Source organism: Callithrix jacchus, chromosome 9 (genome assembly GCF_049354715.1).
Source record: "Callithrix jacchus isolate 240 chromosome 9, calJac240_pri, whole genome shotgun sequence".
In the NCBI taxonomy this organism is placed as follows: Eukaryota; Metazoa; Chordata; class Mammalia; order Primates; family Cebidae; genus Callithrix; species Callithrix jacchus.
The window spans coordinates 132,103,320-132,120,851 of NC_133510.1; the positions used below are offsets into that span (position 1 = coordinate 132,103,320).

General features: G+C 52.3%; 1 protein-coding gene across 4 annotated transcripts in view; it reads left to right on the plus strand.

Moving 5' to 3' along the window:
• GLT1D1 (glycosyltransferase 1 domain containing 1) overlaps positions 1-11,069 on the plus strand; it is a 127,573-nt gene extending 116,504 nt beyond the window's left edge. For all 4 annotated transcript variants that reach the window (XM_035258175.3, XM_035258181.3, XM_035258176.3 and 1 more), the window contains one exon: positions 9,088-11,069. In XM_035258175.3, coding sequence (XP_035114066.1) covers positions 9,088-9,249 — 162 coding nt within the window. In that variant the 3' untranslated portion in view covers positions 9,250-11,069. The remainder of the gene's footprint in view (positions 1-9,087) is intronic.
• Positions 11,070-17,532: the final 6,463 nt, after the last annotated feature.

A 17,532-nucleotide genomic window follows, 5' to 3' on the forward strand; every position in this document is an offset into this window, starting at 1 on the left:
GTAGCTGGGATGACAGGCACCCGCCCCCACGACCAGCTAATTTTTTTGTATTTTTAGTAGACACAGGGTTTAACCATGTCGGCCAGGCTGGTCTCAAACTACTGACCTCAGGTGATCTGCCCCCCATTTGGCCTCCCAAAGTGCTGGGTTTACAGGTGTGAGCCTCCGTGCCTGGCCTGTGAGTTATTTTCATAAATCATTTTCAAGAGTAGATCATGGTGTAGCCGAGCGTAAGATCCTGAGTGGCAGCCCCTCCTCCAGGGGTACAAAGCGTGTGTGGCTGTCAGCCAGTTGGCATTCCCGCAGCTCCTGATGGAAACTGGAGTTGAACCTGTAGTGCCTGGGCTGGAGGGACCCGTCTCAGGGGCACTCAGGGGTATACTTCCTGCTGTGTAGCTCTCCCGTGCATTTGATAAGGTGTCAGGTGTCATGGCTGATGTCTGGCATGGCATGTCAAGCCTGGCACAACTCGCCACCTCTGTGTGAGTGCCCAGCCCTGCCTTCCTGTAGACGGCATCGTCTCCTAAGGTGGGGGGAATCCGTGCAGTGAGTCAGGGCTCCCCGTGCCACCCGGGTGGCCTCAGAGGCTGGAGGGAGCTGCTGTTTCCCGTGTTCTCTTCTTAGAAGGAGGGAACTATCTTTTTCAGAAGACACCGACTGACTCTCCCTCCCATCTTGTTATGGGAGAGCGGTCCCAATCCGGACCCCAAGAGAGGGTTCTTGGATCTCACGCAAGAAAACTCAGGCGAGTCCGTAAAGTGAAAGCAAGGTTATTAAGGAAGTGAAGGAGTAAAAGAATGGCTGCTCTGTAGACAGAGGAGCCCCGAGGGCGGCTGGTTGCCCATTTTTATGGGTTATTTCTTGATGATGTGCTAAACAAGGGTGGATTGTTCCTGCCTCCTCTTTTTAGACCGTATAGAGCAACTTCCTGACACCGCCATGGCATTCGCAAACTGTCACGGTGCTGGTGGGAGTGTGGCAGTGAGGACCACCAGAGGACACTCTTGTCGCCATCGTGGTTTTGGTGGGCTTTAGTGGCTTCTTTACTGCATTCTTTTATCAGCAAGGTCTTCATGACCTGTGTCTTGTGCCAACCTCCTGTGTCATCCTGTGACTTAGAAAGCTTCACCTCCTGGAATTGCAGCCCAGCAGGTCTCAGCCTCATTTTACCCAGCTCCTATTCAAGAGGGAGCTGCTCTGGTTCAAACGCCTCTGCCAATCTCAGTGGCCAGACTTGGGTCAAGCACTGGCAGGAGGAGAGGTTAACAGTGTTGGTTTTCTATTGTGTGAAACAAATCACAAGCTCAGCAGCCTGAAGCCACACTTGTGTGCCGTCTCAGTTTCTGTGGGTCTAGGCTCTGGATCCTCGGCTTGGGCCCAGTCTCACCAGGCTGCACTCCATCCAGGTGTCTGGGCCACATTCTTATCTAGAGCACAGTTGGTGGTGGGTTCAGTTTCTTGTGACGGTGGGTCGAAGGCCATTGCTCTCTCACTGGTTGTTGGCCCGGGGACCCCCCTCCTCAGCTCTTAGAAGCTGCCAGGACAGGTGCCCCTTGATGTGTGATGGGGTTACATCTCAATAAACCCACTGGAAGTTGAAACGGCACTTAACAGCCTGGGCAACACAGTGAAACCCTGTCCCTAGAAAAAATAAGAAAATTAGCCAGATGCAGTGGCATGTGCCTATATTCCCAGCTACTCGGGAGGCTGAAGCAGGAGGATCTCTTTAGCCCAGCAGGTTGAGGCTGCAGTGAGCTGTGATCGTACCACTGCACTCCAGCCTGGGTGACAGAGGAAGACCCCATCACTAAAAAATTTTAAAAGGCCAAGTGCAGTGGCTTACACCTGTAATCCCAGCACTTTGGGAGGCCGAAGTGGGCGGATCATGAGGTCAGGAGTTCAAAACCAGCCTGACCAACATGGTGAAACCCTGTTTCTACTAAAAATACAAAAATTAGCGGGGCGTGGTGGTGGGCACCTGCAATCTCAGCTACTCAGGACGCTGAGTCAGGAGAATCACTTGAACTCAGGAGACAAAGGTTGCAGTGAGCCAAGACTGTGCCACTGCACTCCAGCCTGAGTGACAGACTCCATTAAAAAAAGAAAACCATGCACTCCATACAGCCACCCCTGGAGCATCATGGCTTAGCCCAGCCTACCGCAGCGTGCTCGGATCACCTCCTCTAACCTACAGTTGGGCAAAGCCATCCAGCACAGCCTGTTTTTACAGCGTGGCTTTGCAGATCTCATATGATTGGTCCACTGCTGTCCTGAGAGCAAAACACAGAATGGTGGTGTGGGTGCCTGACGTGCAGTTTCTGCTCTCAGACTGAAACACCTGAAGTCACACCATCGTAAGTTGGGACGGTTCGTGGTTTCTCGCCCTGCGGCAACATGGAGTCTCCCCTGCTCCGCTCTGCTGAGATGACGGCCCCCGTAAATCACGCTGTCGAGGGAGCCACATCCCCGGTCCTTTGCCATATTCTGTTGGTTGCAGGCAAGTCCACCCACACTCATGTCACGGGCAGGGTGACGAGTCAGCCCAGGGTGTGCCAGTCACAGCACAATTGGCTAGGACAAATCAGGACCGACTTTCGGAAGTGGAGGCAGGGTCTCCTTCCCAGATCGAGTTGCAAAGGGGTAGAGTTTCAAAACTTCACAGCTCTCTTGGTGAAGAGGAGGAGCTGAATGCCTGGGGAGAGAGTCAGTTATATATTGCTGTGTAGCTAAGATCCCAAAGTCGGTACAACTACCACCATTTTATCTGTTTGCAATTTCCCGAGTCCGCAGTTTGAGCTGGGCTCCTGGGGCGGTGCTTCTGCTGGGCCTGGGGCCATTTGTCCAGTAATGGTCTTCTGGCAGCTTGCCTGTGGCTGGGTGGCCCGAGACGGTATCACTCATGGTGCTGGCCATGGCTCAGTGCCTCTGTTCACATGGCCTCTCTTCCCTCAGGAGGCTAGCCCAGGCATTGCCTTACATGGTGGCCTCCAGGGCTGCAACAGGACCCGGGGTCATGGAAACTTCAGAAGCATAAGAGCTTTCAAAGCTTTGCGTGGAAGGCAGACTGCATCACTTCTCATGTATTCTGCCAGTCAAAAGCTGAGGTGGGCGGATCATGAGGTCAAGAGATCGAGACCATCCTGGCCAACATGGTGAAACCCCGTCTCTACTAAAAATACAAAAATTAGCTGGGTGTGGTGGTGTGTGCCTGTAGTCCCAGCTACTCAGGAGTCTGAGGCAGGAGAACTGCTTGAATCCAGGAGGCGGAGGTTGCAGTGAGCCGAAATTGTGCCACTGCACTCCAGCCTGGCGCCTGGTGACAAAATAAGACTGTGTCTCAAAAAAAAAAAAAAAAAAAAGCAAATTACTCAACCACGTCAGATTCACTGGGGCGGGGTGGGGAATAGACCACACCCGCTCAGTGGCGAGAGTGGCAGTGTCATATTGCAGAGACGTGCACAAGGGGATAGAGGGTGTGGCCGCCTTTGCAAACCATCTGCCCTGGTAAGCAAACCACAGAGTCTGTGTCCACATGCATTTCTCACGTCCACAGGCGTGTGGCCAGCAGATTACCGACGCAGACAGAGAAGCTTTTAGTGCAGAAGAAGAGAATCCCAGAGGCTCAGGGAGTGACTTACGGCTCAGGAGAGATTTTTTTCTTTTTCTGATGATTCTCCTTGCTTCCGCTCTGCCACTCATCCAGGGTTTTATTAAGCCGAGATGTTGTTTACCTGTCACCCACCTGTTGCTTTATTTTAGTCTATGTTTTTTGTTCAGTCTTCCATGCAGAGAGAAACGAAGACTGTGTTTTATCACGACCTAATCCTAGAAACCCTGCCCTTTAGGATTTTGTTGTAAAGGGGCCATGAATTCTGTAGGAATAACAGGCAGAGCGGGGCGGGGGGTGGGTTTCCACCAGTCTCCACATCAGATAAATCAAAGACATGACCAGCATCATAAAATAATATACCCAGCTATAAGCGTCTCAAATAATTTTAATAAGAGCATTGTTCTGCTCTGAAGCAGGAATAAATATCTTACATTTTTATTATAAAACAAGCACCAATTTACTACAAGGCATAAACATAATCTATAAAAATATAATTCTACTGTACCACAAATATTACTATTTATATTGCTAGCTATAAAAGGCATTCAGCATTTAATTAACAATAATTTTGCGAATATGTTTATGTTCCTTTGAAAAAGCAAAAGCCTTGTATGTTAATCGTAAGCGTTGCTCCCTTCTTGGAATTTATGTGGGCTGTTGGGGAGTAACCCTGGCGATGATGGTTAAGTATGTACGGGGCTTTGCTCAGAATTCTTTGTTTGCGGTAACCCATCTGCCGTCCTCTCAACACCCAAGGAAGGAGGTTTGTGATCACCCATGACTGACAGCTGAGGAACTGAGGCACCCCCTCCCCCGCCACCAGGCAGGTGAAGGGTAGGGTGTGAATGTAAACCCACACCTCCTGGATCGGGAGCTGTGCTGTGGACTGTGATCACCCCTGACTGACAGCTGAGGAACTGAGGCACCCCCGCCCCGCCACCAGGCACGTGAAGGGTAGGGTGTGAATGTAAACCCAGCCTCCTGGATCGGGAGCTGTGCTGTGGACTGTGATCACCCCTGACTGACAGCTGAGGAACTGAGGCACCCCCCCCCCCCACCAGGCACGTGAAGGGTAGGGTGTGAATGTAAACCCAGCCTCCTGGATCGGGAGCTGTGCTGTGGACTGTGATCACCCCTGACTGACAGCTGAGGAACTGAGGCACCCCCTCCTCCCCCACCAGGCAGGTGAAGGGTAGGGTGTGAATGTAAACCCAGCCTCCTGGATCGGGAGCTGTGCTGTGGACTTACAGGCAAGCGTAAAGAATAATGACTGGTCCCCCCCTTTCCCTCAATACCCTTTAACAGGCAAAATACTTCCAGTTTTTTTCCCAGTTCTGAAGGGCTTTGCTATTTAAACCAGGTCAGCAAGAGCATTCTTTCATTGCCGGGCCAAGGGTCTGCGGGCCTTCATCAGTAATGAGCATAACCAGAAACACAGCCGGAAGCTGAGCTGCAGAAGGCACGGCCTGCGAAGCAAAGGGCTGTTCAACCCCTCCTCGCCTGCTTCATGCCGGGAGCCCCTGGGTCGTGGGGCGGGGCTGGCCATCACTCCTCTGCAGATGGGAAAGGGGCTCCGAGAGGTCACTAGCTCGCCCAAGGCCACGCAGCTGAGTTAGGTTGTTGGGAAGAATGTGAACCCAGCTCTGACTCTGAAGTGCTAGTGCTTTCCACTGCCCCCGACACCACGCCGTCCATATTGTGAAGACAGGCTTGGCTCTGCACCCCGGGAAGACGACAGACCCATCACAGGAAAACCAGCGGGGCCGGGGTGATATCATGTGGGGCTGTGGGGTGCACCCCGGGAAGGCGACAGAACCAACACAGGAAAACCAGCGGGGCCGGGGTGATATGTGGGGCTGTGGGGTGCACCCCGGGAAGGCGACAGACCCATCACAGGAAAACCAGCGGGGCCGGGGTGATATCATGTGGGGCTGTGGGGTGCACCCCAGGAAGGCGACAGAACCAACACAGGAAAACCAGCGGGGCCGAGATGATATCATGTGGGGCTGTGGGGTGCACCCCGGGAAGACGACAGACCCATCACAGGAAAACCAGCGGGGCCGGGGTGGTATCATGTGGGGCTGTGGGGCGCACCCCGGGAAGACGACAGACCCATCACAGGAAAACCAGCGGGGCCGGGGTGATATCATGTGGGACTGTGGGGTGCACCCCGGGAAGGCGACAGACCCATCACAGGAAAACCAGCGGGGCCGGGGTGATATCATGTGGGGCTGTGGGGTGCACCCCGGGAAGGCGACAGAACCAACACAGGAAAACCAGCGGGGCCGGGGTGGTATCATGTGGGGCTGTGGGGTGCACCCCGGGAAGACGACAGACCCATCACAGGAAAACCAGCGGGGCCGGGGTGATATCATGTGGGGCTGTGGGGTGCACCCCGGGAAGGCGACAGAACCAACACAGGAAAACCAGCGGGGCCGGGGTGATATCATGTGGGGCTGTGGGGTGCACCCCGGGAAGGCGACAGAACCAACACAGGAAAACCAGCGGGGCCGGGGTGATATCATGTGGGGCTGTGGGGTGCACCCCGGGAAGACGACAGACCCATCACAGGAAAACCAGCGGGGCCGGGGTGGTATCATGTGGGGCTGTGGGGTGCACCCCGGGAAGACGACAGACCCATCACAGGAAAACCAGCGGGGCCGGGGTGATATCATGTGGGGCTGTGGGGTGCACCCCGGGAAGACGACAGAACCAACAGAGGAAAACCAGCGGGGCCGGGGTGATATCATGTGGGGCTGTGGGGTGCACCCCGGGAAGACGACAGACCCATCACAGGAAAACCAGCGGGGCCGGGGTGATATCATGTGGGACTGTGGGGTGCACCCCGGGAAGGCGACAGACCCATCACAGGAAAACCAGCGGGGCCGGGGTGATATCATGTGGGACTGTGGGGTGCACCCCGGGAAGGCGACAGAACCAACACAGGAAAACCAGCGGGGCCGGGGTGATATCATGTGGGGCTGTGGGGTGCACCCCGGGAAGGCGACAGAACCAACACAGGAAAACCAGCGGGGCCGGGGTGATATCATGTGGGGCTGTGGGGTGCACCCCGGGAAGGCGACAGAACCAACACAGGAAAACCAGCGGGGCCGGGGTGATATCAGGTGGGGCTGTGGGGCGCACCCCAGGAAGGCGACAGAACCAACACAGGAAAACCAGCGGGGCCGAGATGATATCATGTGGGGCTGTGGGGTGCACCCCGGGAAGACGACAGACCCATCACAGGAAAACCAGCGGGGCCGGGGTGATATCATGTGGGGCTGTGGGGCGCACCCCGGGAAGGCGACAGAACCAACAGAGGAAAACCAGCCAGGCCGGGGTGATATGTGGGGCTGTGGGGCGCACCCCGGGAAGACGACAGAACCAACATAGGAAAACCAGCCAGGCCGGGGTGATATGTGGGGCTGTGGGGCGCACCCCGGGAAGGCGACAGAACCAACAGAGGAAAACCAGCGGGGCCGAGATGATATCATGTGGGGCTGTGGGGTGCACCCCGGGAAGGCGACAGACCCATCACAGGAAAACCAGCGGGGCCGGGGTGATATCATGTGGGACTGTGGGGTGCACCCCGGGAAGGCGACAGAACCAACAGAGGAAAACCAGCGGGGCCGGGGTGATATCATGTGGGGCTGTGGGGTGCACCCCGGGAAGGCGACAGAACCAACACAGGAAAACCAGCGGGGCCGAGATGATATCATGTGGGGCTGTGGGGTGCACCCCGGGAAGACGACAGACCCATCACAGGAAAACCAGCGGGGCCGGGGTGATATCATGTGGGGCTGTGGGGTGCACCCCGGGAAGACGACAGACCCATCACAGGAAAACCAGCGGGGCCGGGGTGATATCATGTGGGACTGTGGGGTGCACCCCGGGAAGGCGACAGAACCAACAGAGGAAAACCAGCCAGGCCGGGGTGATATCATGTGGGACTGTGGGGTGCACCCCGGGAAGGCGACAGAACCAACAGAGGAAAACCAGCGGGGCCGGGGTGATATCATGTGGGACTGTGGGGTGCACCCCGGGAAGGCGACAGAACCAACAGAGGAAAACCAGCGGGGCCGGGGTGATATCATGTGGGACTGTGGGGTGCACCCCGGGAAGGTGAAAGAACCATCACAGGAAAAGCAACCAGGCCAGGGTGATATGTGGGGCTGTGGGGTGCACCCCGGGAAGGTGACAGAACCAACACAGGAAAACCAGCGGGGCCGGGGTGATATCATGTGGGACTGTGGGGTGCACCCCGGGAAGGCGACAGAACCAACAGAGGAAAACCAGCGGGGCCGGGGTGATATCATGTGGGGCTGTGGGGTGCACCCCGGGAAGGCGACAGAACCAACACAGGAAAACCAGCGGGGCCGGGGTGATATCATGTGGGGCTGTGGGGTGCACCCCGGGAAGGCGACAGAACCAACACAGGAAAACCAGCGGGGCCGGGGTGATATCATGTGGGGCTGTGGGGTGCACCCCAGGAAGGCGACAGAACCAACACAGGAAAACCAGCGGGGCCGAGATGATATCATGTGGGGCTGTGGGGTGCACCCCGGGAAGGCGACAGAACCAACACAGGAAAACCAGCGGGGCCGGGGTGATATCAGGTGGGGCTGTGGGGCGCACCCCAGGAAGGCGACAGAACCAACAGAGGAAAACCAGCGGGGCCAGGGTGATATCATGTGGGGCTGTGGGGCGCACCCCGGGAAGGCGACAGAACCAACACAGGAAAACCAGCGGGGCCGAGATGATATCATGTGGGGCTGTGGGGTGCACCCCAGGAAGGCGACAGAACCAACACAGGAAAACCAGCGGGGCCGAGATGATATCATGTGGGGCTGTGGGGTGCACCCCGGGAAGGCGACAGAACCAACACAGGAAAACCAGCGGGGCCGGGGTGATATCATGTGGGACTGTGGGGTGCACCCCGGGAAGGCGACAGAACCAACAGAGGAAAACCAGCGGGGCCAGGGTGATATCATGTGGGGCTGTGGGGCGCAGACCCTGGGGTAAGGTCTAAGTTCACATCTCAGGCTCGGCTTGTGAGAGGGAATAAATGGTGGATCTGAGCGTTTCTAGGAATAGAGCTGGGATTGTTGATCTCGGGAAAAGGAGTTGGTGGCTCCAGTATCTTTCATGGTGTTCATCCCAGCATATGTGTGTGTGCGCGCACCTGTGTGTGTACGTGTGTGTGCACATGTGTGTACGTGTGTGCACCTGTGTGTACGTGTGTGTGCACCTGTGTGTGTGTACATGTGTGTGCACCTGTGTGTGTGAGCATATATATTATTTCCTACTCGGTCTCAATGTTTGCATTAACTCCCATCCCTCCAAAAAGTCACCTTTTCCAGGCCCCGGAGGCAGACAAAGGCAAGATCAGCCACTGATGCAGACACAGGCTCTTGGGTGCATTTGCAAAATCTCCCTTCTTCAGTTATTTACGTCTATGTCTCCTTCCTTTTTTGCAGGAGTTTGTTCATCTGGCAAAGAGACTGGTTAGTGACCCTGCATTGGAAAAGGAAATTGTAACGAATGGAAAGGCGTACGTGAGAATGTATCATTCGTGGCAGGTGGAAAGAGACACCTACCAGCAGCTCATCAGGAAGCTGGAAGGCAGCAGTGAGGACTGAGGACCCGCCTCATCAGACATCTGCTCTCGGACACATGGCTCTGGGTAGACACTCAGAGTCTGGGTCACGTGGGTCCAGTCCAGGTCAAATCAAACCAACCTTAGCAGAATCCTAGGAAACGTTGGTCCTGAATCCGCAGAGACACTGCATCCATCCCGTATCTTTCTGTGGTTCAGATGCTGACCCAGGCGTGTTCACCCGCTGGTCCCGAGGGAGGTGCACGAGTGAGTGACAGGGACACGGAAAGGGAAATTGGTTTCTAGGGAATTTGGGAGAGAATTTAATTACCTGCTCTAGGGCTTTGCTGCAGACAAGAGAGGCTTATTTTCAGGGAGTCATGGTTCAGGCCCCTCACCTGCCTCCTGACCGACCTCTCCCCATCATTGCCAGTTTCAAAGGCAAAAGCGAAAAACAGACGTGTCATGCAGGCCAAGTCCTAGGAGCATTTCTGCTGTGATCTCAACTCTGACAGGCATGCGGGTGGCCCCAGTCTTCTCTGAACACTACAAAGCACTGCGAGTGAGTTCATGCCCAGCACATGTCACTTTTCAAGGGTGGAGTTGCAAGTTGTGTCTTTTAGAAAGGCGGCCAGGCTGCTCGTAGGCCCCACCCACCTCTTGGCAGAATTTAAGTGGAAAACCAGGTAGGAGCAAACGCCATGTCCCCCGTAGCCTGCAAAATGCTCCAGTGAGCCTGAGATGGAGGCCTGGGGCTTCTGGTTCTGGGGAGGGCCCTTCCCCTTCCCACATCAGGGATCTGGGGATGGGTGTCAGAAGGGTCACCAGCCTCCAGCCCTTGGCAGGACGGAACTCAGGTCTGCAGGGCTTTGCAGCCACACAGCGAGGTCCTCCCGGGGCCAGCCTCACCATCATGGTAATGGAGGCCTCTCCCCATCCATGTCGTCTGCGTCATATCAGGACATGCAGTCTTCCCTGTCCTCTGCGAGTGGAATTTGCCTGGGAAAACCTCCACTGAATACTGAAATTGTGGCATGCCCGTGGATTCCTCCTTACAGCCATTGGGGAATGCGGCATTTCCCGACACTTGTGGGTAGAAAGCAGACTACTTTGAGGAGGTGAGAAGACAGAGCCGGGGCAGAGCCTTGCCGTGGGAAGTGTTGGGTGAAAGAGCAGCTTAGAGCCCGAGGGGAGCCAAGGGAGAAGATCCCACCAGTACTGTGCTTGCTTCAAGGTTTAGGGTATCTGAACTTGCCGCTTCCATAGTTTCAACCATCATTTTTTTTTCAATGGCACAACCTACCTCTTGTTTTTAAAAGCAGTAGCCTCAAATTAAACTTCTTAAACTCGCCCTGGGGATGAGAACAAGTTTGGATCTCGTGCGGTGTAATTTCACGTTTCATTCTGCCGCCTCCATCACAGAACAGAATCGCTTTCCAGAAAGGCAGTTAATGGGAACCAGCAGGCTCCCAGTGGTGGGACGGCAGCCCAACAGTGCCTCCCATCGCCCCCCCCCACCCATTTTTTCCTCTGAGGGGCCCAAGGGTTACAGTGTTCATGTCTAGCTGTGGGGACAGAGGAGGGAGAGGACAGCCTGGTCTGAATCTGGAATAATTAGTGCCACCCACAGAAAAGGCCCCACGAGGTCCAGTGTTGTCTGAGAGCTAATGATGCTGCTGTTTACAAACCACTGATTGTCCGGAAGCTCGTCGGTTCCCCCTCGAGCCACCCCGTAGTCACCTGACCTCCATAGTACCTCCGCACCTCCACGTCTTTGTAGGAGAATGTGCACATGCCCCATGCACTAGGGAGAAGGGCACATTATTAAATTAATAAAAAGTGTCACCATCAGCCATGTGAAAATAGCCTCCGTTTCTTCCCACGGTGAGCTGTGCTCTGCAAGGAGCAGAACCCTCCCCCACCACTGCCCCCACCAGGTCCGGGCCCTCAAAGGAAGTGCAGACAGTTAAGCATCTAGTTACGAGGGGGTTAAAATGCAGCCACTTGGTGAAGATCAAGTATAGACATAAGACCACGGCTTTTCCATGAGTCTTCTAGATGTGTCAGTTTCACACTCAGTTTGCTTTATGTTTAAACATTTATTTATTTTTATTATTATTTTTGAGGCAGAGTCTTGCTCTGTCACCTAAGCTGGAGTGCAGTGGCGTGAGCTCCACTCACTGCGACCTCTGCTTCCCAGGTTCAAGTGATTCTCCTGCCTCAGCCTCCCGAGTAGCTGGGATTACAGGCACCTGCCACCACACCTTGCCTAAACATTTATTTATTTTTATTTGTATGTAGCATTTTTATTCTTATTTGTAGTTTTAGTAGAGATGGGGTTTCACCATGTTGGCCAGGCTGGTCTCGAACTCCTGACCTCAAGTGATCCACCCACCTCAGCCTCCCAAAGTGCTGGGATTACAGGTGTGAGCCACCACGCCCAACCTAAACGTATTTATTTTTATTTGTACATATTCATGGGGCACACGTACAGTTGTGCTCCATTGATATTTTGCATGGTGGTGAAGTCAGAGCCTTCCAGGCATCTATCACTTGGCAATGCACATCATGCCCGCCAAGTAGCTTCCATCCTCCCCCCTCCCTCCCACCCTGCTGAGGTCCAGCATGCCACACTCTGCTTCCATGTGTACACATTCTTTAGCTCCCACTCATAAGTGAAAAGTTGCAGTATTTGTTTTTCTGTTCGTAACTTATTTCACTGAAGATAATGACCTCCAGTTCCATCCATGTTGTGCAAAAGACATGATTTCGTTCCTTTTCATGACTGAGTAGTATTCCCTGTGTTACAGATCCCACATTTTCTTTATTGAGTGCTCCATTGATGGACACTCAGGTCGAGTCCGTATCGTTGCTGTCGTGAATAGCAGTGCCATAAACATTGAAGCACAGGTGTCTTTGAATATAATGATTGCTCTTCCTTTGGGTAAAATGTTCAAACATTTTGTGTGTAGTTTTTAGTTTACTGATATACAGGTTTGAATAACTCAAAAGTACATTTCAAGATGAAACTGAGATACTACAACCTTTACATACTGAGGGAAATACTTTTCATCCTGACCCCCCAAATTATGAAAGTAGGTTAAATCTGTCTTATGTTGAACAAAATTTATTCATGCAGGCATCATAGAAACTGAGTATACAGGAGCTCACGCCTGTAATCACAGTGCTTTGGGAGGTCAAGGTGGGAGGATCACTTGAGCCCAGGAGTTTGAGGCCAGCCTGAGCAGCAGAATGAACCCCGTCTCTACAAAAAAATAACACAAAATTAGCCATTCCAGAGGCTGAGGCAGGAGGATTGCTTCAACCCAGGAGTTTGAGGTTGCAGTGAGCAACCAGTATCATGGCCCCAGTACATTCCAGCCTGGGTGACAGAGCCAGACCCTGTCTCTATTAAGAAAAGAAAAGAGAAAAGAAAAGGAATTATAAGGCCAAGACATATTTCTCTTTTCTTTTCGTTTTCTTTCCTTTTCTTTTCTTTTTCTTTTTTTTTTTTTGGACAGAGTCTTACCCTGTCGCCCAGGCTGGAGTGCAGTGACGTGATCTCAGCTCACTGCAACCTCCAATTCCCAGGTTCAAGCGATTCTCATGCCTCAGCCTCCAAAGTAGCTGGGACTACAGGCAAGCACCACCATGCTTGGCTAATTTTTGTATTTTTAGTAAAGACAGGGTTTTGTCACGTTGGCCAGGCCGATCTTGAACTCCTGGCCTCAATTTACGTTCACCTTTGCCGCCTCCCAGAGTGCTGGGATTATAGGCGTGAGCCATCGTGCCCAGCCAGGCCAAGAGATATTTCATACAAATAAGAAACAATGTGCCAGGACCTCATCGATACCCTCCAGAGAGTCTTTCTCCCTGTGAAATTGAAGTTTTCTGTAATCCCAGCACTTTGGGAGGCCGAGGCGGGTGGATCACGAGGTCAACAGATCGAGACCATCCTGGTCAACATGGTGAAACCACGTCTCTACTAAAAATACAAAAAATTAGCTGGGCACGGTGGCGCGTGCCTGTGATCCCAGCTACTCAGGAGGCTGAGGCAGGAGAATTGCCTGAACCCAGGAGGCGGAGGTTGTGGTGAGCCGAGATCGCGCCATTGCACTCCAGCCTGGGTAACAAGCGCGAAACTCCGTCTTGGAAACAAAAACAAAAACAAAAAAGAAATTGAAGTTTCCTTCTGCAAGGCCCGTCCCCTCCTCCTGCTGGGCTTTTCTTCACTGGTTACCCGGTTCCTGCACTGCCAGAGCCTCTCATGGCCTGTGGGCCAAGTAATTCTCCAACCTTCATTTCACCAATTGTAGCAAATCCTGCATCTTTTGCAACATTTGCAATTCTGCTTTTCAGTGTATTTGCATCTTGTTAGTAGTTTAAACATTTTACACCCGAGTCAGGACGAGGGACTGACTTGACTAATCTAGGGAGAAGTTGTAAGCCTGGACATTGTTATGGAGTGGGATGGTATCAGAATGACATTTGGTTACAACAGATGGAAGATCCATGATAAACAGTGGCTTAAGCAAAAGATGCATATTTTCTTTCTTTCAAGAGATTCACCAAGCAGGTATAGGGCTAAGATCCATTCTCCTTCCATCCTGTAACTCTATCCTTGGTATGTGGCTGTCTCTACCTCGTGGTACAAGGTGGCTGCCCATGCTCCAGCATCATGCCTGAATTCATGGCTGAAGGAAAATGGAAGGCAGGAACGAAGACATCTTTCCTTCCTTTCAGGACAATCTCCACCTCCACTTACATCCCATGGCCACACCTAGCTGCAAGGGAATCTTGGGAATTCAGGGTATTCCAGGCAGCCATGTGCCTGATTGAAAATCTGGGACCTGTGACCAAAAAAGGAAGGATGCATATTTTAGGGGCAACTTGCAGCCGCAGCAGCTGTTGAGATAAGCTGGTTTTAGTGTCTGCAGTAGTTACTTTTTATTACTCACTAAATACTTTTAATGTCACGAAAAGTGTTTCCCAGTACGTTTTAATTTAGCCTTTAAGTTCACCGTGACACGGCTCACCTTTCCCCGCAAGATCCTCATTTGTAAAACGGATCCTCAGCCAACTGCTTGTATTGATTAGGGCTTCAAACCCTGCGGCTTCTAAATTAAAAGCTCAGAGTGAAAGGGTGCGTGAGTTTTCATCTGAATCTCCTAAAATGTCCCTCTGCGTTAGATGAGGCACAATCCTGGAAACACAACACAGTCAAATGTTTCGACTGTATAATAATTTTGGCTTTTTTTTTTGGATACAGAGTCTCACTCTGTCACCCAGGCGGGGGTCCAACGGACTACCTCAACTCACTGCAACCTCCATGTCTTGGGTTCGGGTGATTCTCCTGCCTCATCTTCCTGAGTAGCTGGGACTAGGAGTGCACGCCATGTCCACCATGCTCAGCTAATTTTTGTGTATGTTTTGGTAAGGACAGGGTTTCACTGTGTTGGCCAGGCTGGTCTCGAACTCCTGACCTCAAGTGATCCTCCTGCCTTGGCCTCCCAAAATGCTGGGATTACAGGTGTGAGCCGCAGTACCCGGCCTAATCTTGGCCCTTCCGAATGTTTTTATGACTATCCTGAATGAGTAAGTGCATTGATGCTCCTGTTGGAGGGTCTTAAGAAATAGAAATCTCTTCTGAAGGGATTCATGAATCAGAGCTTGACTAAAACAAATCAAGAATTGGTGTTAAAAATGACGTATGGTGGAAGGCCGTCTTGTGCAGAGTGTAGGTTCTAGAGGTAGCATTTTAAACCAAATCCTTGTGTCGTCGAAATTCTTCTTGAAAACTCCCTCGTGCATGGCATGTCTGATCACGTACAGCCTCTCACATCATATCCTATGCACGGTCAAGATTTTCAACCCCTGAGCGCGATGAAAGAAGGTCAGCCTCTGCGTGTCTGATTCCCCAAGCCATTCTGTTTTGAGATACAGAACTGAATCTCCAGGAGGAAATGTGGAAATATTCCCATTTTCCTGTGAGGTTATTTTACCCTGTTTTGACAGTGTCTACGTAACCATTTGTCCATTCATCCTACACGTTTTTATTAGAATAATTGGTGCAGTCTGTGTTTTGGGGGCCGGGGTTCCTTTCCAGGGGTGCTTCACAATTAGCGTTAAATGCTGTTAGAATCCATTAATGTATTGTTGTGGAAAGTTCTCCATGAGATTACAGAGTCATCTCTAACAAAGGCGTGAGGATCGGAAGTCCTTGAGAACATGACGTAAGGGCTACTAGACCCAAGAATTTTTCAAGACAAAAAGCACCTCCAAGATGCCGCAAGCAATTTCTAAGAGAATCTTCGCAGAGTAACGGAATTTCTGGGAAAAATGAATACAAAAAAGAGGAGGGGTGTGTTAAAAGGAATGACTTAATCTGTGTCCGTGGCCACGATCTATTTTAAAGAGATTATTTGATAATTTACTTCTTCTTTCAGACTCATAAATAGTCCTTAAAAATTTAGGCCGAGAGAATGGTTTTTCTAAATTATAACACAATTCTGCCAAACCACAAAAGCTTCGAAAGCTTCTCCTTCGAAAAGAGAAAGAAGCCGCAGTTGTGCCCTTTTCATGAGAGACCTTTGAAAGCATCCTGAGCACTCTGGAAAGCCTCCGCCAGTGGAACGGTCCTGCTTCACTTAAAACCGTTGCCGGCTTTAGCATCTGTATTTTCATTTTCTCCTCTAATAGAAAAATGTGGTAAATATTTCCCCAAATGAGGAAGGTTAATAGCCAGATGTTTACAAGAAGCTGGAGACTGCGGAGCCAGGCAGTATGGTTCAGCGGTCCCCAAACTTTTTGGCACCAGGGACCGGTTTTGTGGAAGAGAGCTTTTCCATGGACTTCGGTGCCAGGAAGGCGGACAGTTTGGGGGATGATTCGAGGGCATTGCATTTATTGTGCCCTTTATTATTATGACATTGTAACATACAGTGAAACCCTTCTACAACTCAGCCTAATGTAGAATCCATGGAGCCCCAAGCTTGTTTTCCTGTAACTAGATGGTCCCCTCTGGGGGTGATGGGAGACAGTGACAGATCATCAGGCGTTAGATTCTCACGAGGAGCGCGGAGCCTGGATCCCTCATATGTGCAGTTCACAGTGGGGTCCGCGCCTCTGTGAGAGTGTAATACTGCTGCCGATCTGCCCAGGGAGGGGGAGCACGGGAATGTGAACCTGGGGGTGCCACTTTGCTCACTCGGCCTCCCAGGCCACAGACCCGTCACTCACAGTACCGTCCACTATACTAGCTTTCTGCCTCAGTATTTAGTGCAAATTCCTTGATTTTAGAAACATATGGGAAAACAGCTTACAGAGCCTCACATCCTGCTGACTTTCAGTTCGTGAAAAGTGTCCCCTCTGCCCTTCTCTGTCCTGTCTCTCCTGAGGTCTAAATGCATTCAAGGGGGGGCTCAGCCATTCTGTAATCACTTGCCAGTCACAAGAGGACGGAGAACAAGGCTGCGTTCATGACACAGACAGCGCTCCACTTCTGTCCACCGCAGCAAATGTTACCTGAACACCTACTGTGTGCCGGGCAGTGCTCCTTGCTGACGACATGGAACTTCCCGAGCTCTGTGTGGCCCGAAAAATACCTGGGTTCTTTTACCTGCCAAGCAACCGATGACTCCACAACAATGCAGGTTTTGATCAGTAGAAGTTTTACTACCTGACCGAAGTGAGGAGAGAGCTGGGAGGTTCCTCAAGCCAGTCCCCTGAGGGGAAGCCACAGGAGGGCTTATGGGGAGGTAGAGAGGGGAGGGGTGTGTCATTGCCTGCGGTGGGGGTGGGGGTGTCCCAGCTGCACAGACACAGCGACTCTCACATCAGCACAGGTCACATGTAAATGAAGCTGTAGCCCCTCCTGCGGTGGAGGCTGTAGCGTGGCACTGAGGGAGGCTCCGTCAGCCGCTTCTATAAGTTGTTGGGGCTGTCGGGAGAGGGTTCTAACCGCCAAGGTGACCGCATTGCACCCAGGGTTTGGGGAGGAACAGGTTGTGGGCAGGAGACTGTAAAACCGGCTGATGCTCAAGTGGGTTCACTTCCCACTGTCCCTGGTGATGTTCCCTGTCTGCTGACACCTGGAAGACAGCAAAGGTCAGGACACCCCTCACTGCAAAGAGCCCCTTCCCTGAATGGGAGGAGACTCACAGACACCCCTATGATTGCCTGTGACAAGGTCAGACACAGCCCCTCCAGAATCTCAATCTTCGCCTCATCAGGGACTGAGCTGAACTGTACCCCGATGGTGGACCAGAGCAAAATTCATGTGAACGAAACTTTATTAAAGCTCCTCTCCTTCTCCCAGGCCTTCCCC